The 26,826-nt window shown below is 42.0% G+C and overlaps 1 protein-coding gene across 4 annotated transcripts in view; it reads left to right on the forward strand.

Moving 5' to 3' along the window:
- Crebrf (CREB3 regulatory factor) overlaps positions 1–26,826 on the forward strand; it is an 80,725-nt gene that overhangs the window by 13,897 nt on the left and 40,002 nt on the right. For 2 of the 4 annotated variants that reach the window (XM_087910717.1, XM_048436043.3), the window contains exons 1-2: positions 2,078–2,214; positions 26,364–26,561. In XM_087910717.1, coding sequence (XP_087766843.1) covers positions 26,553–26,561 — 9 coding nt within the window. In that variant the 5' untranslated portion in view covers positions 2,078–2,214; positions 26,364–26,552. Of the gene's footprint in view, positions 1–2,077; positions 2,215–4,943; positions 5,042–26,363; positions 26,562–26,826 lie in introns of those variants that run through there. The other 2 variants (XM_085694831.2, XM_085694832.2) reach the window with 2 other exon arrangements.

Raw genomic sequence — 26,826 nt, forward strand, 5'->3', positions numbered from 1 at the left:
GCCATGAGTGTAAGGTTGGTCTGGTCTAGTGGCTGTTAAATTGTTGAGTTGTCTAGAGTTATTCTTACCTGCTATTTAGTTTACAGCTGGCCTTCTAAAGGATGCTCTTAAAATAGTCTAATACTACTACTGTGCATTGTGTACTAGCTATATGCCAGGCATTCTGGTAAGTGCTTTATATGACTTATTTTTTAAACAATCTTTTTATTTTATTTTTATATATGCATGTGTGTATACAGTATGTGTGTATGCATGCTTGCACTCATGTGTGTGAATGTGGGCATGCACACATGTCATGGTGTCCAGCCTTGGGTATTCGTTCTTGCTTTCTACCCTGTTTGAGATAGGGTCTCATTATCACTGGCTGGCCTGTGAGTCTCTGGAGATTCTCCTATCTCAGACTCCCATCTCCCTGCACGAGTGCTGGGATTACAGATGTTCCTGATACACAGCCAGCTTTTACATAGGTTTTGGGCATTCAAATTCAGGTCCTCCCACTTGTGACAAGTGCTTTACCCACTAAGCCATTTTACCAACCCTATGCCAGCTATTTCACTCAGTTCTCACACCAATTCCAGTTTTACAAAGGTAGAAATTCGGCTTCACCAGATTTAAATCATTTGCACTAGTTCACAGGTGGTGAAACAAGGATTCTGATCCAGATTGTTACTAAGTCAGTAACATAGTGACTGGCTGTATGTCTGGCATGGAGGGCAGAGGATCAATGACATTTCTAGTCCCACTCAGCCTTCTTCAGGATCATGATCTAGGCAAATCGTTTTTATGCCCAAATCCATGGTTGTTTGCTTTTGAATCAGGGAGTCTATCACAATGTAGCTCGGGCTTGCTTTGAAGATCCACCTGCCCCAGGCTTCCTAGTACTGGAGTCACAGATGTATGTCACCACATCCCATCTTAGTACATGACTGTGACGTTGATATTCTACAATGTACCTGCATGCCTTCGTGGGTTGGGGGGGGTTCTTTTGAGGGGGAGGTGTAAGGGTGGGTTGAAACCTGGTCTCATGAAGACTTGACTGTCATGCAACTCAGAACAGCTAAGTATAAACGGCACATCCTCCTGCCTCTGCCTCCTGAGTGCTGGAATGACCAGGGTCAACCACTACCCCCAGTTTCGAAGCCACATTTTCAGTGGTGGGTACTCCCAAGGGAGAACTGATATTCGGAGGGAATCTGATGAAGTTTCTCTGACCTTTAATCTTCTTTCCTGTTTAAGAAATACGTTTTCTGTGTTCATGTGTGTGTGTGTGCGCGCGCTGTGCAGACCTGTAACCCCACACTCAGAAGACTAAGACAGGAGGATCCTGAGTATAAAGAGAATTCTGGAAATAGCTGTAATAACTAGGTAGGTTATTTCCTCAAACGATTCCTCTGTGTTTTTTTTTTCCTTTTGAAAAATGGTTCTGTTATTGCATGCCTGTTGGGTGAACTATTGTGATAATGAATCTACCACATAATACACATTCAATAACCTGTCAACAGGATTAAGAGTCGTAAGCAAATTACAGGATCACCGGTGAGACAGGCTTGTCTGGAGAGCATTGAGTAGCAGTTTGTTCAGCTGAATACAGGTCCTATCTCAAAGGTGCACGCAGCTGATCCAGGGTCTTGGGATCCAGACTTAATAAATATTAGTCGATGAATAAGGCCAATTCTATCGGGAAAACTGGATGTCATTTACGAATCAAGATCTATGCAGCCACCTACTAACTAATTCCTTTAGCCCCCAGTGGTTCAGTTAGCTGTAAAGTGAGCATTCGGGCCTCATCTTAGTTTGGAGCCTACAGGCTGAATATGGAAGCCTCTGAAAAGAACATCATACGCGCACGCGAGCTTGCAGCTCGCCATTCCCGGCGGCCCACGCCCACGCTCAGCAGCCGTCTCGGAGCCCCCGCTCCGCCCTCTCTTCCTGGTTTTCCCCGGCAACCCGCCCCTCTGGCGTCACGTGACAGGGCGCCGGCCGGACCGAGCCCCCGATTGGCCGGGCTTCAGAACGCCTCGCGATTGGCCCGGGGCGGCGGGCCCCCGCCTCCCTCCTCCTCCTCGCCGCGGCCCACGTGAGGGGGGCGAGTCACGCGATTTCCGGGAACCCGTCAGGAAGGACATAAACAAAACAAACCCGAGGCAGCATGGAGAGGGGCCGCGGTCGCGGGAGCGCGGCCGAACCCAGCGCTTGAGCCACCCTCAGTCTCAGGTGAGCGCCGAGCGTCCGCACGGGCGGGCGGGATGCGGCGGCGAAGGGCTACGAGCTTGGGGCGCGGGTGTCCGGCTCCGGCCGAGCGGGGCGGGGGCCGCCGGGCCGAGGGCGCGCGGGACGGGGCCGCCGGTGCGAGCCAGGCCAGGCTGCTGCCGTGGCTGACGGTTACATAAAAGGCAGGCGCGCGGACGGGGGTCCGTCCCCTCCGGGGCCCGGGCCTTTGCGTGCCCGGGAGCGGGGGGCCGCGGCTGCCGGCAGCCGGCCTGTCAGAGCGGCGAGCGGGTGGGAGGGGCCGGGAGGGAGGGGAGGAGAGGGGCGTGTGAGGGAGGCCGGCACGGCTGGCGCTCGGAGGGTTGAGGACGAAGGTGCGGGCCTGGCGAAGTCCAGGCAGGGGCGTCGTAGGGCCACGGCTCCCCCCCTCCGTCCCTCCTTGGGGGCGGCGGGCGACGGGGGCCTCCCTCTCGGGATTTGTTTATATGTCCTCTCTAAGCAGCTTAAACGGCCTGGAGGCGGAGCCCTCGCAGGCGAGTGGCGGCCGGTGCTGTCCAATGGAGGAAGCGAGCGGGGGCCGTGCGTCCAATGGGCGCAGGGGGGCGTTGCCGCGGGCCCCCAGTACGTTAGGTTGTGCCGGGGGTGGGGCGGGCGGGGCGGCCATATTAGATGGGAGGGGACGGGGATGGGGGGGTGGTCAGCGAGCGGGGCGGAGACGGGGCTAAGGGCAGGGTGCCGGGCCGGGGGCGGGCCGGGTGTCGGCTGGAGTACCAGCGGACCCGGAAACCGCCCGGAGGAGCCCGACCCGGCTCGGCTGCTCCCGAGTGGAGGTGGCCGGGAAGTACCGAGGGCAGTCTAGCCTCTCAGGGGGCGGTTCCTGGGACTAGATGGAGCTTAGTCTCTGGCTTCTCGCTCTTGCTCGGCCCTCCGCTGCTTGACAAATCCTGCCGCCAAACCCTGTAATCGCCCTCCTTTAACCCAAGAAAGCAAACCTTTCTGCTGTTTCTGAGCAAGCTTGAGTCTTATGACTACCTTAAGGAGGTATTTGGGTAACTAGCAGTCTGTTTCTCTACCAGGTCTCGGGTAGAGGCAGTCAATCAGAGGAACTTCGGTATCTCTGGGTTTTGCAAAGAGAAAACCGGGGACTGGAAAAGCAGAGAAAGTTGAGGGCTGGGCGAGGTTCCCATTTTTTTCATGTGAACGCCTTCCAAAGATCAGGCCTCTGTGCGTCTCCTCTCTTGCTCAAATACATTGGATGCTGACATACATCAACTTCATGAGAAAACTGATCCGTGAGAAAAGTATTTAGGTTTGAAAGATCTTTAGGACTTTTGTCTTTCCAGTGCCAGCAGGTGAGAAAGAGGATCAAGTCTGAATTTTTAAAAGACAGAATTTTTTTTATTGTAAAACTCGTGATCTATGGTAAAATAAATGACTGCCACTTCATTGTACTTTAAAATAGCATCTTTCAGTGTTATCTAATCTAAAATAACTAAGAGATGCACAAGGAGGAAATGGTGTGGTTATGGAATTAGGAAATCACTTATTGTGTTGGGATTGTTTTGGTGCCATGCTAGCCTTGTTAAATGCTTATTTAAGTTTCTATTAACGTGAGCTTACAACCTGCGACCACATTTGTATTGTCAAAGGTACCAGGCTACTGATGCGTCTTTGAGCACTTAGGAGTAGGAACACACTGTTGATACATTATCCTGGGATGCTCTTCAAGAGTTGAGCTGAAGAATAAGCTTAAGAAATGGGAAATAAATTATTCATCAACTTTAGTATTAGTTTTATGTGACTGATCCTCTGTTTTGTTAAAACACTGTAAAAATAAAACCCTAGATTCTTTGATATATTTTAAAAATTGAGTCTAATTTTTATTTATTTATTTATTTATTTGGGGTGTTTTTGGAAACAGTATTTCTTTGTGTAGCCCTGGCTGTCATGGAACTCACTCTGTAGACTAGGTGCCTTGAACTCAAAGATTTGCCTGCCTCTATCTCCCAAGTGTTAGGATTAAGTCATACGCCACCACTGCCCGGTTAAGTATAATTTTTCTAGTAGATGAAATGTTAGCCCTATATTCTATGACTTAATATCGTATTGCTAAGTCCCAATCTGCCATAATGCCATGATCAGTTATAAAAGGATATAACTAGTTGTTTCACTGATACCTAGAATACTTGTATTCAAGACAGTTTTCATTGCTTATGTAGAAATTTCTTAAAAATGGCAAGTATTTACACAAGAACTTATTTTGATTAAAATTCTTTTATATAGTTAGTATACTTTGGGGTTTAAGAAATTGTAAGTAAGTAAATTAGTAAGTGTTGGGGTTTAAAGAATCATTATTATTGTTGAGACAAGATTTTTCACTTTGTAGCCCAGTTAGTTTTGAACTCCAGGGCATCAAGTATTTCTTCATGCTGGGACTACAGACAAGTACCTTGTGCCTAGCTCTGGAATTTTTAGTAAGAATTCCAATTTTGGGTTCTCCATTTATCTTGTCATTCTGAATGTTTTATAGCAAAATGAAAACAAACTTTTATGATGAAAATAACCTATTTGGTTGGTCTGAGTTCCAGAGCAAAAGGATAATTGATAAAAGTCCTGGTGGTGATGTTGGGGACTAGAACAAGGGATAGTGGGAGTCCAGAGACATTTTATCTTTATTGAGTTAGTGTAGTGATTTTCATTTCTGTTTGTTTCTTTGTTTTTTTTTTTTGAGACAGGGTCTCTCTATTATGAAGCCCTGACTGTCCCGGAACTCACTACTCAGGATGGCCTTGAGCTCACAGAGCACTAAGTGTCTCTTCCTCTGGGATTAAAGGTGCGAGCCACCACACTTGGCACAGTAGTGACTTTTAAAACAGTAAATAAAGTTCATTGTTAGCTTTTAAAGTGTAATTTTTAGTCAAGATTAACAATGGTATTTTGAGATTCATTAGTAGTTTTATTTCCAGTTAGGTTTGTACCTGGCTGTTTGGGGAAAGGTCTCACTGACATTCAACAGTGCTCAAAATTTGTCACACTGTTTTTGTTTGGTCCTGTGAGGTATGGTCTTTCCATGTTGCCCAGATTGGCTTTGAATGCCTTGATCTTCCTGCCTCAGCCTCCTGCATTACTGGAATCATAGGGATATGCCACAGTGCCTAGTTGTTGGTTCTAATTATCCCAGGACAGGAGTAACTGAACTTCTTATTGCATAGAATTAAATAGTAAATATTTAATAATCTCTGTAATGACTGTTCAGCTCTGCATGGTGGTGATTGATAAGAAGACACGATAGAGAATGCATTTTAGCTATATTCCAATAAAACTTTGTTTATAAGAGCAAGCTGTGCCTACTGGTAGCCCACGGCCATTGATAACCTCTGAAGACATTGGCTGAGTTTGGAGTGCTCGGGTGGTAAGGAATTGCAGGAGATGTAAATAAACACTTCAGATAGTATTGGCTCAATAGTCTAATGTATCTCCTGCCTTGAAAAGTTTCACTATAGGAACACAAGGCACCATCCATTTTAGAATTTTATAGCCCTGTAGATGTTTTGAAACTGTTTTAAGTAGCTATTGGTTTAGTTCTGTTTGTTTTAAAGGTGCTTTTTTTTTTCTTTTTGAGACTTGCACCTTGGTATTTAGCCAAGCTGGCCTTGAACTTCACTATGTTGCCCAGCCTGGGCTACAACTTGTTGTGTTGTTGTGTGATTTTTGTTTGTTTGTTGAAAATAGGGTCTCTTGTTGGCCAGGTTGACCTCAAACTCATTTTGTGGCCAGAAATATGACCTTGAGTTCCTAATTCTCCCACCTTTCCTAATAGGGAATTATAAGCATTTACTACCATGCTGGCAAGAGCCTTGTATTTTATTGGTTTGTGATAATTGGTGTTTTTTTTTGTGGGGGGGAACAGTGTGGGTTGAGACAGAGTCTCTACATAACTCTGGCTGTCTTAGAATATACTATGTAGACTAGGCTGGCCTTGAACTCACAGAGATCTGCTTTCTTCTGTCTCCTAAGTGTTGGGATTAAAGGAATGCACCACCATACCACATCTGGTTTGTGATAATTGTTTATTTTTATAACAAAGTCCCTTTTGTGGGGGAGAGAAATACAAAAATTCTTTTTTCAAAAATTTGTATTGCATTTGTGTGTACAGGCACAAGTGTGCTGTATACAGCATGCGCATGAAGATGAGATACCAGCTTTCAGGAGTCTTTCCTTTCCATTCACTGTGTGTACTTTCACAGGCTGTCATATTTGGTGGCAAGTGCCTTTATTCACTGAGCCATCTTGCTTGGCCTGTAAAATCATTCTTGCTGGCTACTCTGATTCGTACTTGTGAGACAAAATAGACTAGGAGAGATGCAGAGGACTTTCATGTTACTTCCTGACTGTAGTACTCCTCTGTTCGGTCACTAGCCTCGTCGTGTTTGCTTTTTACCAGATTCATGACCTTTCCCCCCAAATCTGTAAGCCATTCTCTAAACTGCTGTTGATTTGCTAATTCTAGTTATCCAATTCTTCTTCCCGTGTCTCTCTTTTGAGACAGCCTCAGGCTAGGCTTGCACTCTCTGTGTTGCTAAAACTGGCCTCGAATTCCTGATATTCCTGCCTCCACCTCTCATGTGCTGTGATTGCAGACATGAGACACTAATGTCCAATTATTTTGTCCTTTTAACACCAACAGTGCTTTGATACCTTTTGTTTCAGGATTGTATTTTCACTTAATTATCTTTTATTTCTTAAAATAGGATCTAATTATATAATGGTGCCTGGCCTTGAACACAAAAAGCTCCACCTGCCTACGCCTCCTGAGTACTGTGACTAAAGGTGTCAGGATGCTTGGCTAAGCTTGCTGTTCCTTTATCTTTTTCTAGAGGAGCGCTCTCTCTCTCTCTCTCTCTCTCTCTCTCTCTCTCTCTCTCTCTCTCTCTCTCTCTGTGTGTGTGTGTGTCTCCGTCTCTGTCTCCTCGCTGGCCTTGAACTCAGAGCTCTACCTGCTTGAGTGGTGGACGTGCACTACCACATTGGTCAAGCTTGCTGATTTTACCCTTTGGGTTCCTTGGGCGTGCCTTGAGTATAATATTGTGTCTGAGGGTCTGAGGTGCTGCTCTAAATAAACCTCATTTGCTGCTGCTTGCTCTTCCTAATGAACCTGCAACCTTCTCTATCACAGACTTGCCATTCACTGAGGACTTTGAAACACTACAAGAATAAATTTTTTTTAGAAGTTCTTATGATGATAGGGAAGAATTAGAGGGTGATTGTACTTCCATTCATAAAATTCATGTAGGGGGCTAGAGAGATGGCTCAGTGACTAAGAGCACTGGTTGTGCTTACTGAGGAACCCCATATAGTTCACAGCACCCACATGGCAGCTCACAAGTATCTGTAACTAGAGTTCCAGCAAATTCCTATACCCTCTTCTGACTGCTGCAGCCACTTCCTGCATGTGGATACAGGCATACATCCAGGCAAAACACTCATACACAGAAAAATAATTAATCTTTTTGTCAGAGACTCAATACCTTAAAACAGCAAGGCTTCTAGCCTTTTATCAATGTTGTCAAATGGGGGGCAATGAGGAGCTGACTTAGTGGGTAAAGGTGCTTACCACCAAACTTGATAACCTACCTGAGTTCAGTCCACTGGTGGGAAGAGAACAGATTCCGACAAGATTTCTCTGACTTATTTGTGCATTCACACAAAAAAATGTTATAAGAAATTGTAAATGTCAGCCAGGTGGTGGTGACACACACCTTTAATCCCAGCACTCAGGAGGCAGAGGCAGGCGGATCTCTGTGAATTCAAGGCCAGCCTGGTCTGCAGAGTGAGTTTCAGGTCGTACTCCAAAGCTACACAGAGATCCCCTGTCTCAAAAAACGAAACAAAACAAACAAAAAAAATTAGGTGGACTTTCACAATGCTACTATTTTGTGTGGTGTGTGTATTTGTAGTGTATGTGTAGGTGGCTGTAGTGTCAGATGTTGATGAAGTGTCTTCCTCAGTCATTCTCACATGATTTATGCTCTTGAACGTGCATGATGTTTTGTGGGTGGCTATGTGTATTCTGGTGTGACAAATTTGTGAAGTTAATTCTCTCCTTCCACTTTTTTTTTAAAGATTTATTTATTTATTTATTATGTGCACAATGTTCAGCTTCCACACCTGTAGGCCAGAAGAGGGCACCAGATATCATTACAGATGGTTGTGAGCCACCATGTGGTTGCTGGGAATTAAACTCAGGACCTCCGGAAGAACAATCAGTACTCTTAACTTCTGAGCCATCTCTCCAGTCCCTCTCCTTCCACTTTTACGTGGGTTTCAGGGTTTGACCTCAAGAGTAACTGGTTTGCATAGCAAACACCTTTACTTACTGAGCTATCATTACCCTCTTGCTTTCCCTTTTTTTTTTTTTTTTGTAGCAGAATGAACAGATTTATTAAGGAAAAGAAAGAAAGAATTCCCAAGAGTGTGCATGATTGTGGGGGTTTCACAAAATAGACTACTTTAAGACAGAACTTATCACTGAACCTAGAGCTGGCTAACTGGCTGGCTAGTGAACTCCAGGAAACTGCTGTTTCCCCCAACCAGACATAGTCGCAAGGCTGGGGTTACAGATACAGCACCCACACCTGATTTTACATGAGCACCGGGGATATAAACTCAGGTTTTTGTGCTTATGCAGCAGACACTTTATCCACTGAGCCATTTTTTTGAACCCAACTTTTAGAGGGTTTTTTGTTTGTTTGGGTGGTTGGTTTTTGGTTTTTCGAGTCAGATTTTCATTGTGTAGCTGTGGCTGTCCTGGAACTCATTCTGTAGACCAAGCTGGCTCTTAACTCACAGAGGTCTACCTACATCTGCCTTCCAAGTGCTGGGAATAAATTGCCTGGCCCATTTAACAGGTTTTAGACTTATTTTCAGTGAAGTTTTTGTTCTTACACCTGGAAACAAGTTGTCCATAGAGTAGCAGAGACTGTGACTGCTGCAGCCAGTGTTAAGGCAGCATTTCAGAACTTAGTGTTTAACTCTGTTGAAATTGGAGATTCTTCACGGAAATGGTGGGTGGGACTGACCTAAGTTCTAAGGAATGGTAAGGGAAGCATTCTGATCTCATTGAGAAAGTATACAAGATGTGTAGACAATGGGGCTATGTCATGGGAGTGGATATGGGAGATTTAGGAGGAAAGAATTTTTGCTTTCACAGGGTCCTATAATTTTCTTGAGGTCTGCTCTGAATGGGTAAGCCCCTGGTTTGTCTCTCTCTTTTCTCTCTCTGTCATCCCACCCCAACACACTCTAACTTTGATTAGTTGTTCTCTTTTCACAATGCTTTCTTATGGGAGGTGTGTGTGATTTTTTTTGAGACAGTGACTTCAGAAGGGCCACAAACTTGTGCCATTTGCCCTACTTCAGCCTCTCAGGTGCTAGGATTTTAGACATGTTCCAGCACATTTGGTTTCTTCTCTAGTTTTTAGTTTTTCTTTTAATCTCTGGCTAATATCTGACCCACCCACCTTTTGCTGCTTTTTTAATTTATAGGTACCCAAATACCTGTGATTTTTGACCCTTATCCTCATTTCTTCTGCTTTTAGGTTTTAATTTTACCCTTTCATTTTATTTTGCTTTTTCATTTTTTCTTTTGCATTTATATTTTTTACCCTTTCTAAGTTTACTTTTATTTCTGTTGCATCTTTTTATGAATGTGTACCTGTGTGCATATATGCAATGGCATTTTTATGGAGGAAGTCTAAGGAGTCCGTCCTCTTTTTCTACCATGTGGGTCGGAGTAATTGAACTCAGATCATCAAGGCTGGTGGCAAGTGAGCTGTCTGTCCAGCCTTCATTTTGTTTTTGTTGTTTTTGTTTTGTTTTGTTTTTTTAACTTAATTTTTTTTTTGAGACAGGGTCTTATTATGTAGCCTTAGCTATCCTTGCGCTCACTATGTAGATCAGGCTGGCCTAGAACTCCCAGAGATCCATCTGTCTTCTGAGTACTGGGACTAAAAAAGTTTACCACCACATCCACCTTATTTTGCTTTTTGACACAGGGTCTCATAATGTGGCCTAGGCTGGTGAGGAACACTCTGTAGCCCAAGCTGGCCTTTAACTTCATGGTAATCCATATGCCTGAGTCTCTTTGATTGCTGAGGTTGCAGGCATGGGCTACTATGCCCAGATAGATACCTCTTTTAAATTAGTATTAAAGAAGGTCACATAAATGAAATTTCATTCAGATTCAATACTTCCCATCCCCCCCCCAAAAAAATGGAAGTGGGGGGAAAAAGTTCACAGAATTTTGAGATTTAATAAGTGCTACCATCTAGCCACTGCTGTGAATAAATCTGTAATATTCCTGTCATTGAACAGTGCCTCCTTTGAGGTTAGCCCTCCTTCCTCACCACAGGCCCCAGGCATGAAATTGCTTTGTCATGTTATGGTCAGCAATGGAATGTCATATAAATGAAGTCATGCACTACAGACTCTGGCTGCTAATGCTCTTGAGAGGCCCTCCCTGTGTGTCAGTTTGGTCCTCGTAAGTTATCCTGTGGCTATATACCAGTAATTCTCTGCTCACCAGTTTTTGGTGGTTGAGGTGATCCAGGTTTTAGGCCATTGTGAATGGTGGGTGAAAACGTTTTTTAACTTATTTTGTGTGCATTGGTGTTTTGCCATGGGTGTCGGGTTCCCTGGAACTGGAATTATTGACAGTTATGAGCTGCCATGTGGGTGCTGGGAATTGAACCCAGGTCCTCTGGAAGAGTAGTCAGTGCTCTTAAACAGTGAACCATCTCTCCAGCCTGGGCGAAAACATTTTTGTACTAGTCTTTTTAGTTTTTCAAAACAGGGTTTCTCTGTGTAGCCCTGACTATCCTGGTACTTGATTTGTAGACCAGGCTGTCCTCAAAGTCACAGAGATCCACCTGCCTCTGCCTCCCAAGTGCAGGGATTAGAGGTGCATGCCGCCGCCGCCACCACCACCACCTGACTGTGCTAGTCTTTTAAATAACTTTTCTAATATTAGCCACTTTTTACTTGGCATCCCTGCAAAAAACTATTAAGAGAAAATTCCTAAAGTTGGCTACCTTCATAAATTGACTGTGTGTAAGATCAATACTGGAGCATCTGTCAGCTTAGATGCCTATGTGTGAATGGTCTGGGGAGAGTGTAGAGCAAACTAGGGAGCATAGTTTAGAGGAAGCCTCAACAGGGTTCAGTGGTCATCCTCTTGGGAGTACTTACCCAGTGTGGTTAGGTCTGTTTTTTTGTTTTGATTTGGTTTTTTTTCCCCCCGCAAGAGAATGACAGTAGGAATTAGAAATGTGATTGAAATTTCCAAATTAAGTGCTACCAATTGAATTTTTTTGGCACCCTCACAGGTTTACTTACTTTTTTAAATTGAGCTCCACATTTTTCTCTGCTCCCCTCCCTGCCTTTCCCCTTCCCCCACCAATTAAATATTAAAATGTTAAAAAAAAACCCAAACCATGAAATCTGACATTTTGAGTCTTCCGCTTTCAGTTTTACTTCTTTTCCAGACAATCTCTCATGTATCTTGGGCTCTCCTTGAACTTACTGTGTAATTGAGGCTGATTTTGGAATTACAGACATTCACTGCCATATCTGTGTTTACTTGGGTTTTATGTGTGCTGTACCAGTACTCAGTCTGCCAGTAGAGCTACATTCCCACTAAGCTACATCCATAGAATGCATTAGTTAGGTTGTTCCCCCTCCCCTTTTTCTTTTTTTTTTTTGATTTGTTTATGAATTTAATTTCAGAACACTGTACATGGATTTTTTTTAAGTTTATTAAAATATAAAAGTTTTCATTTTCGCCCCTCCTCCCAACACCCTCCCACACCCCCCACTCCCTCTCCTCTTCCCTCTCCATCCCTAAGAGCAGTCCGGGTTTCCTGCCCTGTGAGTAGTTCAAGTTCCTCCCCGCTCCCTCCAGGTCCAGGAAGGTGAGTATCCAAACAGACTGGATCCCCAAAAATCCAGAATATGCAGAGGAAACAAGTCCCAGAGTCATTGTCCATGGCTTTTTAGAAAGACTTCGGGTCAGCCACATTCAGGGAATCCAGCCTCCTCCAGAGAATCTGGTTGGATCAAGCGCTCCTTCAGTCTCAGTCAGCTGGCCTTGGTGAACTCTCATTAGATCAGTCCCCTTGTATCAGTGGGTGATCGCTCCCCTTGCGGTTCTGATTTCCTTTTTCATGTTCTTCCTCCTTCTGCTCCTCCTTTGGACCTTGGGGGGCTCAGTCTGCATCGCCATCCATCGCCGGATGAAGGTTCCCTCTGATCTTGCCCTCCCTGCTCACGTTCTTCTTCCTTCTGCTTCTCGCTTGGACCTAGGGAGTTAAGTCCAGTGTTCCAACGTGGGTCCCCGTCTCTATCTCCATCCATTGCCAGATGAAGGATCTATGGTGATAAGCAAAATATTCATCAGTATGGTTATGGGCCAAGGCCAATTCAGGCACCCTCTCCTCTGTCCAGAGAATAATCTGGGGATCTCTCCTTGGACCTGGGATCCCATTTACAGTCAAGTCTCTAGTAAACCCTAAACTGACTTCCATAGTTGAGATATATTCTTCCCTGAAACCATATCTATCCTTCCTCCCTCCCCCCACCCAGTCCCCCGAGCATTTCCCATTCCTCCCCTGCTCCCTTCTCTCTAACCCTCTCCCCTTCCAACTACCCTCCCACCCCCCCATGCACCCGTGGTTACCTGGAACTCTTGTCTATTTCCAATCTCCAGGAGGAAAACTACCTGCATTTTCTTCAGGTTCACCTTCTTATTTAGCTTCTCTAGGATCACGAATAATAGGCTCAAAGACCTTTAATTATGGCTGGAATCCACTTATGAGTGAATACATACCTTATTCCTCTTTTTGGGTCTGGCTTACCTGACTCAGTAAAGCCCCCCTCCCCTTTTTCAATAACTGAGCATATAACGTGCTTATTGTCCAGATCCCCAAGTTAACATTTTATTTATTTTATTTGCATGAGCTCATAGTGGCATGTCTGGAGGTAAGAGGACAACATGTGGATTCTAGGGGTTTAAGTATAGTGGTCAGGTTTGGTGATAGATGCCTTTACCTGCTGAGCCATCCTGCTAATCACAGATCTTCAAGGTTAGAACTAGCAAATCACTAAAAAGAGAGTTTATCCTTCTGGTTGTAGAGTTATTAAGAGTATTGAGTACCTGCCTGAACGACGGTTGACACCAGGTTCTGGTTATTCTGTGCTTTTTCTCCCTGGATAACTGCTGGTTCTATTCAAATTGCTATTTTTCTTGACAGTCTGTTTCACTTGTTTAGTTTATTTGAACACCTTTGGAGATAAGTATGGTATAGATCAAACTTTCCATTTATTAGAAACTATATTAAATATTATAGATGTGAGTTGCCCAGAATCTGTGGTTAAAACAGTATTACTATTAAAAAAAAAATTAGGCCTCATGTGCAGTTGTTGGAATAATAAGAGCAGTGAAGAGGTTCTTTTCCCTGGTAATCTATCTGCTAATTCTTTCATGTTACAGAGATGATTAGCTGACAGGTTTGTGAACTGTTTTGTGAGTTCCAAGATCGTTTTGCTGATTTAGGCAGCATAATTCAGTGGCCCTCAGAAAACAGACAAACCTTGAATAACCTTGAATGGCCTGAGTAAAGGTATTTTATTTTGAGAACTGGGATTGCACTTTGTGTCTTCTACATGCTAGTAAGTGCTCTGCTACTGAGATATACCCCACACCTCCTTTAAACTTCTTGAGTGAGCATTGGTTTGAGTGCCTGAACTGTGTCTTGAACTTGCAATTCTCCTATACCCATTCCCTAGAACAGTGTTTCTCAACCTTCCTAATGCTTCAACCCTTTAATACATTATCTCATGTTGTGATGACTCACAACCATAAAATTATCTTCACTGCTACTTCATAACTGTAATTCTGCTATTGTTATGAATCATAATGAAAATATCTGATATACAGAATATCTGCTATTCAACCCCTACGAAAGGGCCCTTAAGACCTCTAAAGGGGTCATGACCCATAGGTTTAGAACCATTGCCCTAGAAGATGGGACTGTAAGTCTGTGCCTCCAGTCTCAGCTCTTGAGTATCCCTTACTAACTTTAATTCCAGGCAGCTGAATTTTTGTGAGAAGTTTGGGAATTAGATTCTGTCCTTGGTTCAGGTTTTTATCTTTATAACAGCAAAATCCCAGGAATTTGATAAAATACCAAAGAAGAAACCTGAGGAAATAGACATTTATTGATTGTCTATTGTGTTCTGACTATAAACTTTAGTCACAGAATCACAATATTCCTGCAATGAGAGAGCAAACCTTACATAAAAAGGCAATTAAGTGTCTGGAAAGATATTCCCAATATTTACTTAAGAAATAGAACTTTTTCCTGACATGGTGGTGCTTATCTATAATCACATTTTGGAGCCTGAAGCAGAAGAATCATTAGTTTGAGGCCAGACTGGGCTGTGTAATAGTGAGGCTATGTTAGTACTGTGTAAGACCAGCCTTCAACTTTGAACTGTTTCTGTCTCAGCCTCTTGAGCTTTGGAATATAGGCTTGAACCACTGCTTTTAGATTTTATTGTTGCTGTTGTTTAAAGATCTAAAAATGTAGCTGGGGCAGATCTCTGTGAGTTCAAGGACAGCCTGGTCTACAGAGGGAGTTCAGGACAGCCAAAAATACACAGAGAACCTGTCTCAAAAATCCAAAAATTAAAAGTAAAAATAAAAGAAATAGAGGTTAAGCTGGGCGGTGGTGTCGCACGCCTTTAATCCCAGCACTTGGGAGGCAGAGGCAGGCGGATCTCTGTGAGTTCAAGGCCAGCCTGGTCTACAAGAGCTAGTTCCAGGACAGGCTCTAAAGCTACAGAGAAACCCTGTCTCAAAACAAGACAAAAAAAAGAAATAGAGGTTAAAATAAAGCCATGTAAAGATGAAAAAAAAATGTAGCTGGGCGGTGGTGGCGCATGCCTTTAATCCCAACACTTGGAAGGCAGAGGCAGGTGGATCTCTGTGAGTTCAAGGCCAGCCTGGTCTACAAGAGCTAGTTCCAGGACAGGCTTCAGAGATACAGAGAAACCCAATCTTGAAACTCCCCCCCCCCCCAGAGAGAGAGAGAGAGAGAGAGAGAGAGAGAGAGAGAGAGAGAGAGAGAGAGAGAAAGGAAGAAAGGATCTGTATCATATATGTGCCATGTGCTCATTGAGGCCAGAAGAGGGGATGGGAACCTCTGGAGCAGGAGTTAGAAGTGGTTGTAAGGTTTCTGATATGGTTCTAGGAACCAGACTCAAGTCCTCTATAGGAGCCATCTCACTAGGCCAGTTTTTTTCTGAAGTTTTATTTTTACCTGTGTATGCCACATACATATCGGTTTTGATGGGAGGACAAAAAAAGGTTGTTGGATCCCCTCAAGCTGAAGTTATAGGCAGTTTTGAGCCACTCAAAGTGGGTTCTGGAACCCAAACCCCAGGCCTCTGGAAGAGGCCCAGCCTGTTGTGTTGAGCCATTTCTCCAGCCCCTAGTGTTAGTTTCTGAGACATGATCTTAATGTAGCCCAGAAGACTGTGAAACTCAGTGGTCATCTAAGATGGTTTCAAATCATCAGGCTGCTACCTCTGCCTCTCCCTGGTGCTGGAATGGCAAGTTTAAGCCACTGTGTCCATCTTAAGCAGAGTATTTAATCTAAAATCTCCTTTTCATAAAAGTCTTTCTGGGAAATAATCTAAAGTGACACTTAGCTTTTGTGTTTGAGTTGAAAAGAGGCAACTGCAAATTTCACTCAGTAGTTCCTCTAGCCCTGTGTTTATAACCTGCTATAAACCTGGTGCCTTAGTGGCATGCTTATGATACAGCGGTTTCTTTAAAAAGGGGTGAAATCCAAAAGGAGGGCATAGTAAGTTTTGAAGAGCAGCTAGAGTCCTGAAGACAGAAGTACTAGAGTTGGGAGGCTACCCTCAGGAATTTCCTGGTCTTGGTGTATACTCTGTATTTATTGAAGCTTGTATCAGTGTGGGTTTTCAAACTGCTGCTCTTAATCCTCTTCTTGTGTTTTATAGATTTTTGTAGAACAATTGAGAAAATCATCTGTTGAGGGAGATGGATTCTCTTAAACAATTTGAATAAATGAATTTTATGTCAGTTTAAAGCCTGGATTGAGTTGGTTTTTTCCTTTTTTTTTTTTCTTTTATATTTCCTGAGACAGAGTTTCTCTGTGTAGTCCTGACTGTCCTGGAACTTACTCTGTAGACCAGGCTGACCTTGAATTCACAAAGACCCACTTGCCTCTGCCTCCTGAGTGCTAGGATTAAAGCTGTGGACCTTTGCCTACTTTATTTACGTTTTAAATTATATTCCTTCATCCACTTCTCCCTAAACAAAAATTATTGTAGGTCTCTAAATACTCAAGTTCATACAGAGTTTTCTGGGAAATAAATAATTCAACTTTTGATATTCTTATTATCTGATATTAGTGTTTTTAAGACAAATTAGGAAGCTATTGTAAGATACTTGGCACACCTGGAGTGCTGCGCTCAATAAGTATTGAATGTCAGACTTCTTTCTAATGACCTCATTGCATATGAAGAGTGCTTTACTTCTGACTCATTGTCCCCAAGGATCTGTGGTCTTCGGAGATTTTTCATTCATTGTAAGCCAAGCTGCCCAATTTCTGTTCCATAGAAGGCATTAGTTTTGGAACTATAATGAAATAGGGATATGATGGTTAGTCTCAGAGATGTCACTGTCAGTGAAAGCAAAGAAGAAGAAAGATGTGAAAAAACATACACAAGCCAGGTCTCTCTGTTGGAGAGACTTCAGGGGGTGAGGTCGGATTGTAAGCATCTGAAGGGTGCCAGGAAGCTGGTAAGGTCAGTTTAATAGTCATGCTTATTTAAAGTGGAAGATAGAGTTGGGAAGATTGTTTCACTTGTTATCTTGAATATTTTAGACATTACAGACTTAGGAGTACAGTACTAAGATCTGGCAGGCAAGGGAGAGAATAACTTCAAAACAGGGCCTCATACCAGGTGATGCTAGCATTCAGCTGGCACAGACCAAATGATTGAGTTGGAGGGCAGCTTGATTTTCTTTAGGAAAATAGGGCTGGGTACAGTGGCAGAGGCAGGAGGATTTCTGAGTTGTCTAGCCTGATGAACATAGTGAGTTCCAGGCAAGCAGGACTACACAATGAAACTGTGTCTTAAATTAACGAGGGGGAGGGAGAGGAAAAAGAAAAAAAAGTGAAGCCTAAGACCTAGAGTGAGGAAAATTGTATAGACAAATGTTGGAATGATTCAGGGTAGTGAGAGCCAATAAAGGTTAAACTTAGATATATTTGTGTGCATTGTCAGGTAAGTGTTCAGTATATCTTTATTAATAAAAATGTGCAGCATAAATTAGTAAAATGGTTAAGGAAGAATTGAATCTGAGATCAGTCCTCCACATTTGACTGTCAGAGAGAGATGGTTCTAATTTGGAGCAGGAACACTTGGATGGAGTTGCTGGCATAGTGTCTATGAGGTGGTGGGGTGTTAACACAGATACCCTAGCTGAAGATGGTAGGCACATGCATGCATATTTGGAAGCTGAGGGAAATTTAGGATTGAGAGAAGAGTGTCTGTGGTGGTAGGTTTGTTGAGAGACATCATTAGTTAATCACCTTAGGCAGATCTCTTACTCTTGCTGAAGTGTTTTTTTTTAAATCAGTGTGAAATAGACAACATGGGACAATGATGTACTTTGACCAGAATAATTTTACCAAAATGCTAACTCCTGTTACTTCTCCAGATTCTGTCTTGTGCTTTGAATCTGTAAACAGTAACACAAATATAAGCTGACTAATTTGTCCAAAGTGACCACTAAAAGTCTCTGGATTGGAAATGCAGTCTCTGCTTCTGTCAAGAATTTTTCAGTGGGCCTATGCTCTGGAACAATTGAAATACATAAGCCCAGGCTACAGAATACCCCTTATGTCTTCTAGTCATTGGTTTTGAGAAATAAGAAGTAGCCCTTGTGGCTCAACCCATTGTGATGGAGCCACCCCTGCACTGGTTGAGAAAGAAAGCAAGTTGAGCAGACCAGTATGCAGCGCTCCTCCATGGCCTCTGCATCAGGTCCTGCCTCCAGGTTCCTACCCTGCTTGAGTTCCTTTTCATGATGAATAGTGATGTGGATGTATCAACCAAATAAGTACTTCCCTTCTCAAGTTGCTTTGGTCATAGAGTTTTTTATTACAACAATAGTAGCCCTGACTAAGACAATTGGGGTTTAGTTAAGGGATCATCTGGACCTTTTTTTTTATGACTAAATAAAAATTTCAAATATTCAAAAAAAAAAAAAAAGAAGTAGCTCTTCCTTCTAACTTAAATTATTCCAGAAAGGTGTGTTGGTATCTTCTCTATTGGTTAAAAGGACTTTCCCCCCGCCCCCTAGTCTTTCAAAGGAATTGAACAAATGTATGAGAAATCTTGTGTCTTCAAGACATCAGTTCAAGGAGAAAGATCACTTTTTAAAAAAAAAAATACTATCTTATGTGTGTGAGTGTTTTGACTATATGTATGTTGGTGCACAGTATATATGTCTAATATGCACAGATGTCAGATGAGGGCTTTAGATCCCCTGGAACTGGAGTTACAGATGACTGTGTGCTGCCATGATGTACTGAGAATTGAACCTGTGCAATAACAAGTACCCTTAACCAGTGACCCATCTCTCCAGCCCTGAGAGAGAAGTTTTGAGATTTAGATACTCTCAGGTCCTCAGGATTATCAGCAGAATGTGACTGTCATTCTTTTTATTTATTTATTTTTTTGGTTGCAAATCTCATTCGGCCCTTATATTTTTAAAACTCTTGTGAAGCTAATAAGAAGACTTGAATTGACTGTTCAATAAAGGGGTTTTACAGCGTAGGAGTGCAGAAGGATCACAGTGGCTCAGTGCTGTTTGGACCACTCAAATGACATTTTGATCTTTATATTTAATAATATTTATTCTTTGAAAATTTAATACATACATACACTGCATTTGTTCATATTCACCTCAGCTCTCCAATTCACTCCCTTGATCTTTAGGAACAAAATCTAATCTGTCTTCTTAGTCTCATCTTTTCATGTCTTTCATCTCTAAGAGCTGTTAGCAGTGGGACTGTAAGACTTGAGAAATAATAAGGATCTTACACTAATAATTTTTGCTGGGCGGTGCACGCCTTCAATCCCAGCACTCAGAAGGCAATGGCAGGCAGATCTCGGTGAGTTCAAGGCCAGCCTGGCCTACAGAGCATAGTTTCAGGACAGCCAGAGAAGCCCTGTGTGTTGGGTCAGGGGGGTTCTTGGCTCAAACTGTAATAATATATTTTGGAATTTATATACCTGTAAATTTTTGAGTCTAAAGTATGCTATTGAAGTGTAAAATGTGATTTTCCTGAAGTTCTTATGCAAGAGCTGAACTGCATTGTGATGGGACTTCCCCCAGTGCATTCTTGCAGAAGCCTTTGCTTCCTCAATGGTGTGAAGGTCTTGGGACCTCTTAGCTCTGCTGTACTAGCAAGTAGTGACTTGATTAATGTTGAAAGGATTATTTTGACCCCTGGTTTTCAAAGGGGAAAGAACTGTTGAAGAGAGTGAGTGAAGTGAACCATGTGTGACAGATGGGTTCTGGTTGGCTAAGGTACCTTTCTTGGTAAGCTGCCTTTCTTGCCAAACAAGAAAGGTCTCCTTGGGTGCACCCATTGTGTAAGTTTTATATGTGACTAAATCAGTAGTTTAGCCTTAGTGTCTCCTTCTGTCTTCCTCCCCTCCCTTGTCTCCTCTCTCCTTTCTTCATTTCTGTCTCCTGTCCCTCCTTCCTTTGTTTGCTTTCTTTCTTCCTTTAAGCTTCTGGAGAAACCCATTATTTAAATTAGTTCTTGGGACAGTTCCACCTGTTTTTCATTTGTTTTTATGAATCTCTATCCATACCTTGGCTGTTTCAGAACTTGCTGTGTACACCATGGTGGCCTCAGATTCAGAGATCTTTTTACCTCTGTCTACTGAAAGCTGGTATAGCAGATGTGAGCCAATGTGCCCAGTGTCAGTCTCCATATTTTAGAATGTTTGTTTCTATAGTTTAAAGACATTAAAAAAATCTGGAGTACAGACTAGTAAAGATTAGGACAGAACAAATTAACAATGTCCTATGGATTACATAATAGTATGTAGTGCATTGATATTTCTTGCCTAAAATACTTGGGAATTTGCAACCCTGTGTTTATTGCTTTATTCACTATAGCAAGGAATTGGAAGCAACCTAGTTGTCAATCTGTCTTAGTTAGTGTTTCTATTGCTGTGAAGAGACCACAGCAACTCTTAATAAAGAAAAACATTTATTTGGAGCTGGCTTGCAGTTTCAGAGGTTTAGTCCATTATTGTCACGGTGGGAAGTGAGACAGCATGCAGGCAGACATGGTGCTGGAGAGGTAGCTGAGAGGTCTACATTAGATCCACAGGCAACATGAAGTGAACTGCACACTGGGCGTGGCTTGAGCATATGTGAGGTCTCAAAGCCCACCTCCTTAGTGACAGACTTCTTCCAACAAGGCCACACCTACTCCAACAAGGCCACATCTCCTAATAGTGCCAACTCCCTGTGGGTCAAGCATTCAAAACATGAGTCTATGGTGGCCATACCTATTCAAATCACTACACCATCAACAGATAAATGAATAGTGAAAATGTATAAAGTGGATTACTATGTATAATATTAATCAAGACCACACAATCTCAGAAGGAATCCACATGTTCCTCATGTAGTTCCTAGTCTATAATATGCATATGTGTGCATATTTACATTATGTACATATGGGTATAATAAAACATGCAAAAAGGAGATCAAGAAAGGACAAATATATAATGAGGTGATGAGAAAGAATGGAATTTAAGTAATGGAACATGAGTTATGAAAAAAGATATAAAACTAATTTCCTAGTTTTAGCTTTGTCATGGACTTTTTTTGTTTCTGTGTAATGGGTAAGCACGTAAAAATATAATGGATTGTGAAAATGTAAATCCAGAGTGAACCTCATAGCTTCGGTGTGGCTACTCTAACTTTAGTTCATTGAATGGATAGACTTTGAGTCTGTCTAATCTTGCTATGTGATACTTTTTATTTTTTTATTTTCTATTTTTTGGTTTTTTAAGACAGGGTTTTTCTGTATAGCGTTGGTACCTGTCCTGGATTAGCTCTTGTAGACCAAGCTTGCCTCGAACTCAAAGAGAACCACCTGCTTCTGCCTCTTGAGTGCTGGGATTAAAGGTGTGCACCACCACTGCCTGACTTGCTGTGTGATACCCTTTATTTGCAAGTTCTTTACAATAAAATTTTAATTAAAAAGCAATAATTTAGAAATGTAAAATACACATAAAAGCATTTCACGTTTGTTACGCGTTCTCACTGTGTGATTCTGGCTGGTCTGTTACTTGCTGTGTAGTCAAGACTCACTTCAAACTTGTGACAGTCTTCCTGCCTTGGCCTCATGAGTGCTGGGGTTACAGGCATAGGCCAATGTTTTGGTACCAGTTTACCATTTTTAAGTATGTATATTAACTGTGGTGTGTAGCCATCACCACTAACTGTTTCCAAACATTTAACTATCTCAAACAGAAACTCTGTCCTTTAAATCACAACTCCAATCCCTCTCTTCTACTCCCTGTCTTTATGAATTTTCTCTGTTCTGGGCACTTGATGTAAGTGAAACTGTATCTGTCCTTTCATATCAGACTTAATTTACTTAATACAGTGTTTTTAAGGTTTGTTGTAATGTCTATTAGAATTGCATTCATCCTTGTTCTGTTGTGTATACATTGATGAATATTTCAATTGTTTTCACTTTTTGGATATTAAGTTTAATGCTGCTATGAATGTGGGTGTTTGCTGTTTAAGTCAAGAATAGAGTTTTCTGGATCATGTGATAATCCTTTAAACTTACTGAGAAACTGCCAGACTCTCCCTTACTATCTGTACCATTTTACATCTCTACTTGCAGTTCATGAGGGTTCTGATTATTCCTGTCCTCTTCAACACTTGTTATTTTCCATTTTGTAGATAATAGCTATACAATTGGGTGTGTTAAAAATCTTAAATATTGCTCTGGTGATGTTGGATGACTCAGAAGGCAGTTCACTACTGAGGGGAGCTATTTTCGAGTTACGAAAAGGAGTGAGTGGCCTAAACTACTGCAGTATAAATGGATTCTAACTGTCATGTGTAGATCTGCTTACTCATTTTAAAGAGGGTGTGTGTGTGTGTGTGATTCTTTCCTTTTTTATGCTGAGAGACAGACTGACATTGACTTGTTATGTAGTCCAGATTAGCCTGAAATTTGAGCAATGATCCTCCTGCTTCAGTTACCCAAGTGCTGAGATTATTGGCATGAGCCACCACATTTCAATTAGTCTATAAAGAGGCTTCTGTGTTTCTTGATGTGACTAGGGATTAGCCAAAACTTTCAGGGGCAGAGGGGCTTGGAGCTCACCAGTTAACTCTTGGGTTTTGTTTTTGAAGTCATTTATGATGAATTGTTGTATGGAGCTAGGGATGAACTTCTCTAAGCTGTCTTTTGACTGTGTGTACTATCTTACTTTAGCTGTTGCCCTGTCTGACGTGCATAGTAACCTGTGTCTAGAGAACCAAAGACCGAGAGCTGGACCTGGCAGGGCTGTAAAAGAGATTGGAACTATCTTTTCTTCAGGTACCATCCCTGTCTCAACAGAGCTGGGCTCCAGTGCAGATGATACCTAGAAAAAGTTGCTAAATTTTTTTTTTAAAAAAACCCCAGGTCCAGAACCTCTTTTGGCAGATTTGCTGATGGTCCAGTTTTGTCTCCCCTGATAAATGCACATAACTTCCCTGAGAACTGGTAAGCCAATGCTGTGAGCAAAAGGAGGAGTGATTGGGAAACTGCAGCCACTTCCTTGTTTATCTTTTACCTGGAAGAGGATTAGATGATACAGTTTTAGAGCAGTGTCTCATGGGAGATGCTGTGTGATGGTAATTCTTAGAGAAGATACTTGTATCTTCCACTGTTGTTACATAATTAAGGAAAAATAGCCTGTACTGCAGATGTAAGAGATAAGATAAAATTTTACTTTAAGGCAGGGTTTTATTGTGTAGCCTTGGCAGACCTGGAACTCACTATGTAGACAGGCTGGCTGAACTCAAGGAGATCTGCCTGCCTCTATCTCCTAGGAGTTGGTATTAAAACTTTGTGCACCATACCCTATCCTTGGCTTTCAAGTTTTAAAAAAATTTTTTCTCTCACACTGTGTGTGTGTGTGTGTGTTTGCACTCTCACGTACATGCTTCAAGGAGTACATGTGGATGTTGGGAGGACAACTTTTTGAAGTCACTTCTTAATCTGTGGATGAAACTCAGGCTTGAGAAGCAAGTGCCTTTGCCCACTAAACTATCTGGTCAGCCTTTGAGTACAAAGTAATGTGTTTTATTAAACCGCTTTTGTATATATGTGTAATTTTACTTCGTTCTTATCAATTTCTCCCAGTGTTCTATTCATTCAACTTCTAAATAATCCCCCCTTCTGCTTTCGTGTCATATAATCCATTGTCTTTTCTTCCTCCCTCCTTCTTTCCCTCTCTCCCTCTCTCTGAGCTAGAGTCTCTTGCTATGTATGCTTCCCAAGCTGGCCTTGAATTCACTGCTCTCTACTTCAGACTTTCTGGGTAGCTGGCATTACTAACATGACATCATACCAATTATGTGTTTTCTTTTCCTTCCCTTTCCTTCCTTTCCTCTTTCCTTTTCTCCCTTTTTAGAAATGACAAAACTGAGCCCTAAAATTGTTATCATCCAGTGCTGTGTAATATCCAAGTGAAAACTGTGACTAACAAAGTCTGCCCTTTTTTGGCTTCTCTGCTAGATCAGGCTATTAGGGTAGCATCATTAGTAGACACCAGTAAGTATATGTTGACTAGGACTTCATTCTTCCCACAGTTTCAAACCTTGGTGCATGTAATGGTAAGTTTCAGATTTTAGTAAGTAACAGCCCCATAGTCAGGCTATGCAGATTGCCAGGATTTTATTAGTCAATTTAGTTGAGAGGCGTAGCATGAAGAATTGCCTTCTTGGAACTAAATAATAAGTCTAGAAAAGATGACATGAGTTTCTTCCCACAGTAATCAGAGGGAGAGTAGTAGAAGGCTATATACCTGCAGGGCCCCATCATTTTACCTGAGCAAAAAAAAAAAAAAAAAAAAAGCTTGTCTGTCAGGGTTCTGCATAATATTTTATCTCCTTAGACCAGTAGTTCTCAACCTTCCTAATGTTGTGACCATTAATACAGTTCCTCATGTTGTGGTGACCCCTAATCATAAAATTATTTTTGTCGATACGTCATATCTTTAATTTTGCTACTCTTATGAATCGTAATGTCAATATTTATGGAGATAGAGATTTGTCAAAGACCAAAGGAGTTGCAACCCACAGATTGAGAACTGCTGTCTTAGACTGTTGACTGGACTGAAAAGCATTGTGGACTCTGTTTCTGGACCTGCCACGTTTGCCTATGTTTCCTCAGCTGAACCAGTATAAGCAGATGTGAGAGCCAGCTGTGAAAGGGCCAACAGACATCCAGGAAATACAAATGACTGTTAATTCATTAGCCTAATTAAGTAGAACAATTAGTCTCTTCTCTCATTTGTTCAAGCAGTCAGTCTTGAACAGTGTTCCTCTCTTGTCCTCTATTCTCCTGAATGTGAGAACTTAAGAAGACAGTTCAATTTAAGGAGTGATGACTTTTCTTTTCTTTTTTTCTTTTCTTTTTCTTTTAAAGAAGTGATATTGTGTCTGAACTGAATGAAAACAGGAGCAGGTCACTGGTTCTTAGCCCCTAGGGAGATCAGGAGGGTCTATTAAAGTGCACTGCTGAGCTCCACACCTTCAGTTTATGTTCTACTGGTAAGGTTAAGGCCTGTGATTCTGCATTTCTAATGCATCTGGGTGGATGTTGATGGTTCTAGGATCATACTCTGAGAATCACTTTCCAGAAAGGATGCAGTTGGGTGTAGCTTTTCAGTTTCTCTCCATTAAGGTTTTCATAAACAAGGGAAGAAAGCCTCCACTTTCTTACTCCTGGTGATTGCAGTCAGCTTAGCCTACCCCTTGGAAATACTGTGCAAGGTAGTTCTTGTCCCGTTTACCACATGCCAGCCATTAAAAATGGAGCAATTTTTTCTTTCTTTGGGGGCGATAGTTTGAGTATACTTCATGAAGTCACTGGACTGGGCAGTAACTAGAGAGTGCCTTGTAGCCTAGAATAGTAACTTTTTTTTTTTTATTTTTTTGAGACAGGGTTTCTCTGTAGTTTTTGGTGCCAGTCCTGGAACTAACTCTTGTAGACCAGGCTGGCCTCGAACACACAGAGATCCGCCTGCCTCTGCCTCCCGAGTGCTGGGATTAAAGGCGTGCGCCACCACCGCCCGGCTAGAATAGTAACTTTTAAAGGACAGCTTTTATGTATAAATTAAAGGATAATGTTCGTGAACTTACAGATGTGATGTTTAATGTAGAAGGTATGTTAAATTTTCTTCCTGTTTCTATGACAGGTGTAGAGTTACAAGAGATGAAACTGGAGTCCACTTTCACAGTCAGTATATAGTAAATGTTATGATGGGCTTTCACAAGATGATGGAGGGAATGAGAGCTTGACTCTAAAATAGTTTTCAAATCACAGAAAGGATGAGGGATATATCAACGTGTTTTAAAAAGACTGTTACAGATTTATTTATTTACTTGCTTGCTTATTTGATATGGAATATTTCTGAGTAGCCTGGACTGGCTTAAAACTTTCTGTAACTCAGGGTAGCCCAAACTTATGATCTTTTTTTATCTCATCTCCAGAATGCTGGGATTATAGGTGTATGTCATTGCTTTCAGCTGCTAAGTGATTATAGACCAACCTTATTTTAGAAATAAACAATGTTAAAGGGTATACTTCAGAATAGTAGATACTACAAAATGAAAAAAATTCTTGAAAATTCAACTGTAAGACTTATTTAAAGCACAGTGTTCTTAATGTTTTTTTGAAAAGTCAACTTGTTTTCAATGGAGCTCAGTGAAATTACTTTCTGTTATTTGACAGAACTACAAAATAATTTTTTTTTAAAAAAAGTGGTGACCCAAGCAATTGAACTGAAGGCATTCTGGGAAAACGTGCTGTTTATTGTGAGAATCATCTTTGATCTTGGAATTAAAAGTAAAGCTGGAAAGGAATTTACAAACAAGACAAAGAAGAAGTTTGGAATTGGACTCACAGGATCTGGGCTTGGAAATGCCTCAGGTAAACCACATGTGGAGGAGTGTGCAGTTTGATTCTCTCTGCTGGTAGAAAGGGCATAGTGTTGCCCTTTCTGCATCTTAACACAGCTTGACACACTAGCTTCAAAGACAGCTTATTTCCGCACTCACCTAGATGTGAGTACATGCTCTCTTGTTCCTCATTTGCTGTAGCCTTGAATATTTCAATGAGCTCGACACAAGGAGCATGGTGAGTAAGTAGGTTAGTTGCTGAATCTCTGTTTATGAGGACAGAATGAATTACCCAG

The sequence above is a fragment of the Myodes glareolus genome, chromosome 9, assembly GCF_982192425.1.
Source record: "Myodes glareolus chromosome 9, mMyoGla1.1, whole genome shotgun sequence".
Classification (NCBI taxonomy): Eukaryota; Metazoa; Chordata; class Mammalia; order Rodentia; family Cricetidae; genus Myodes; species Myodes glareolus.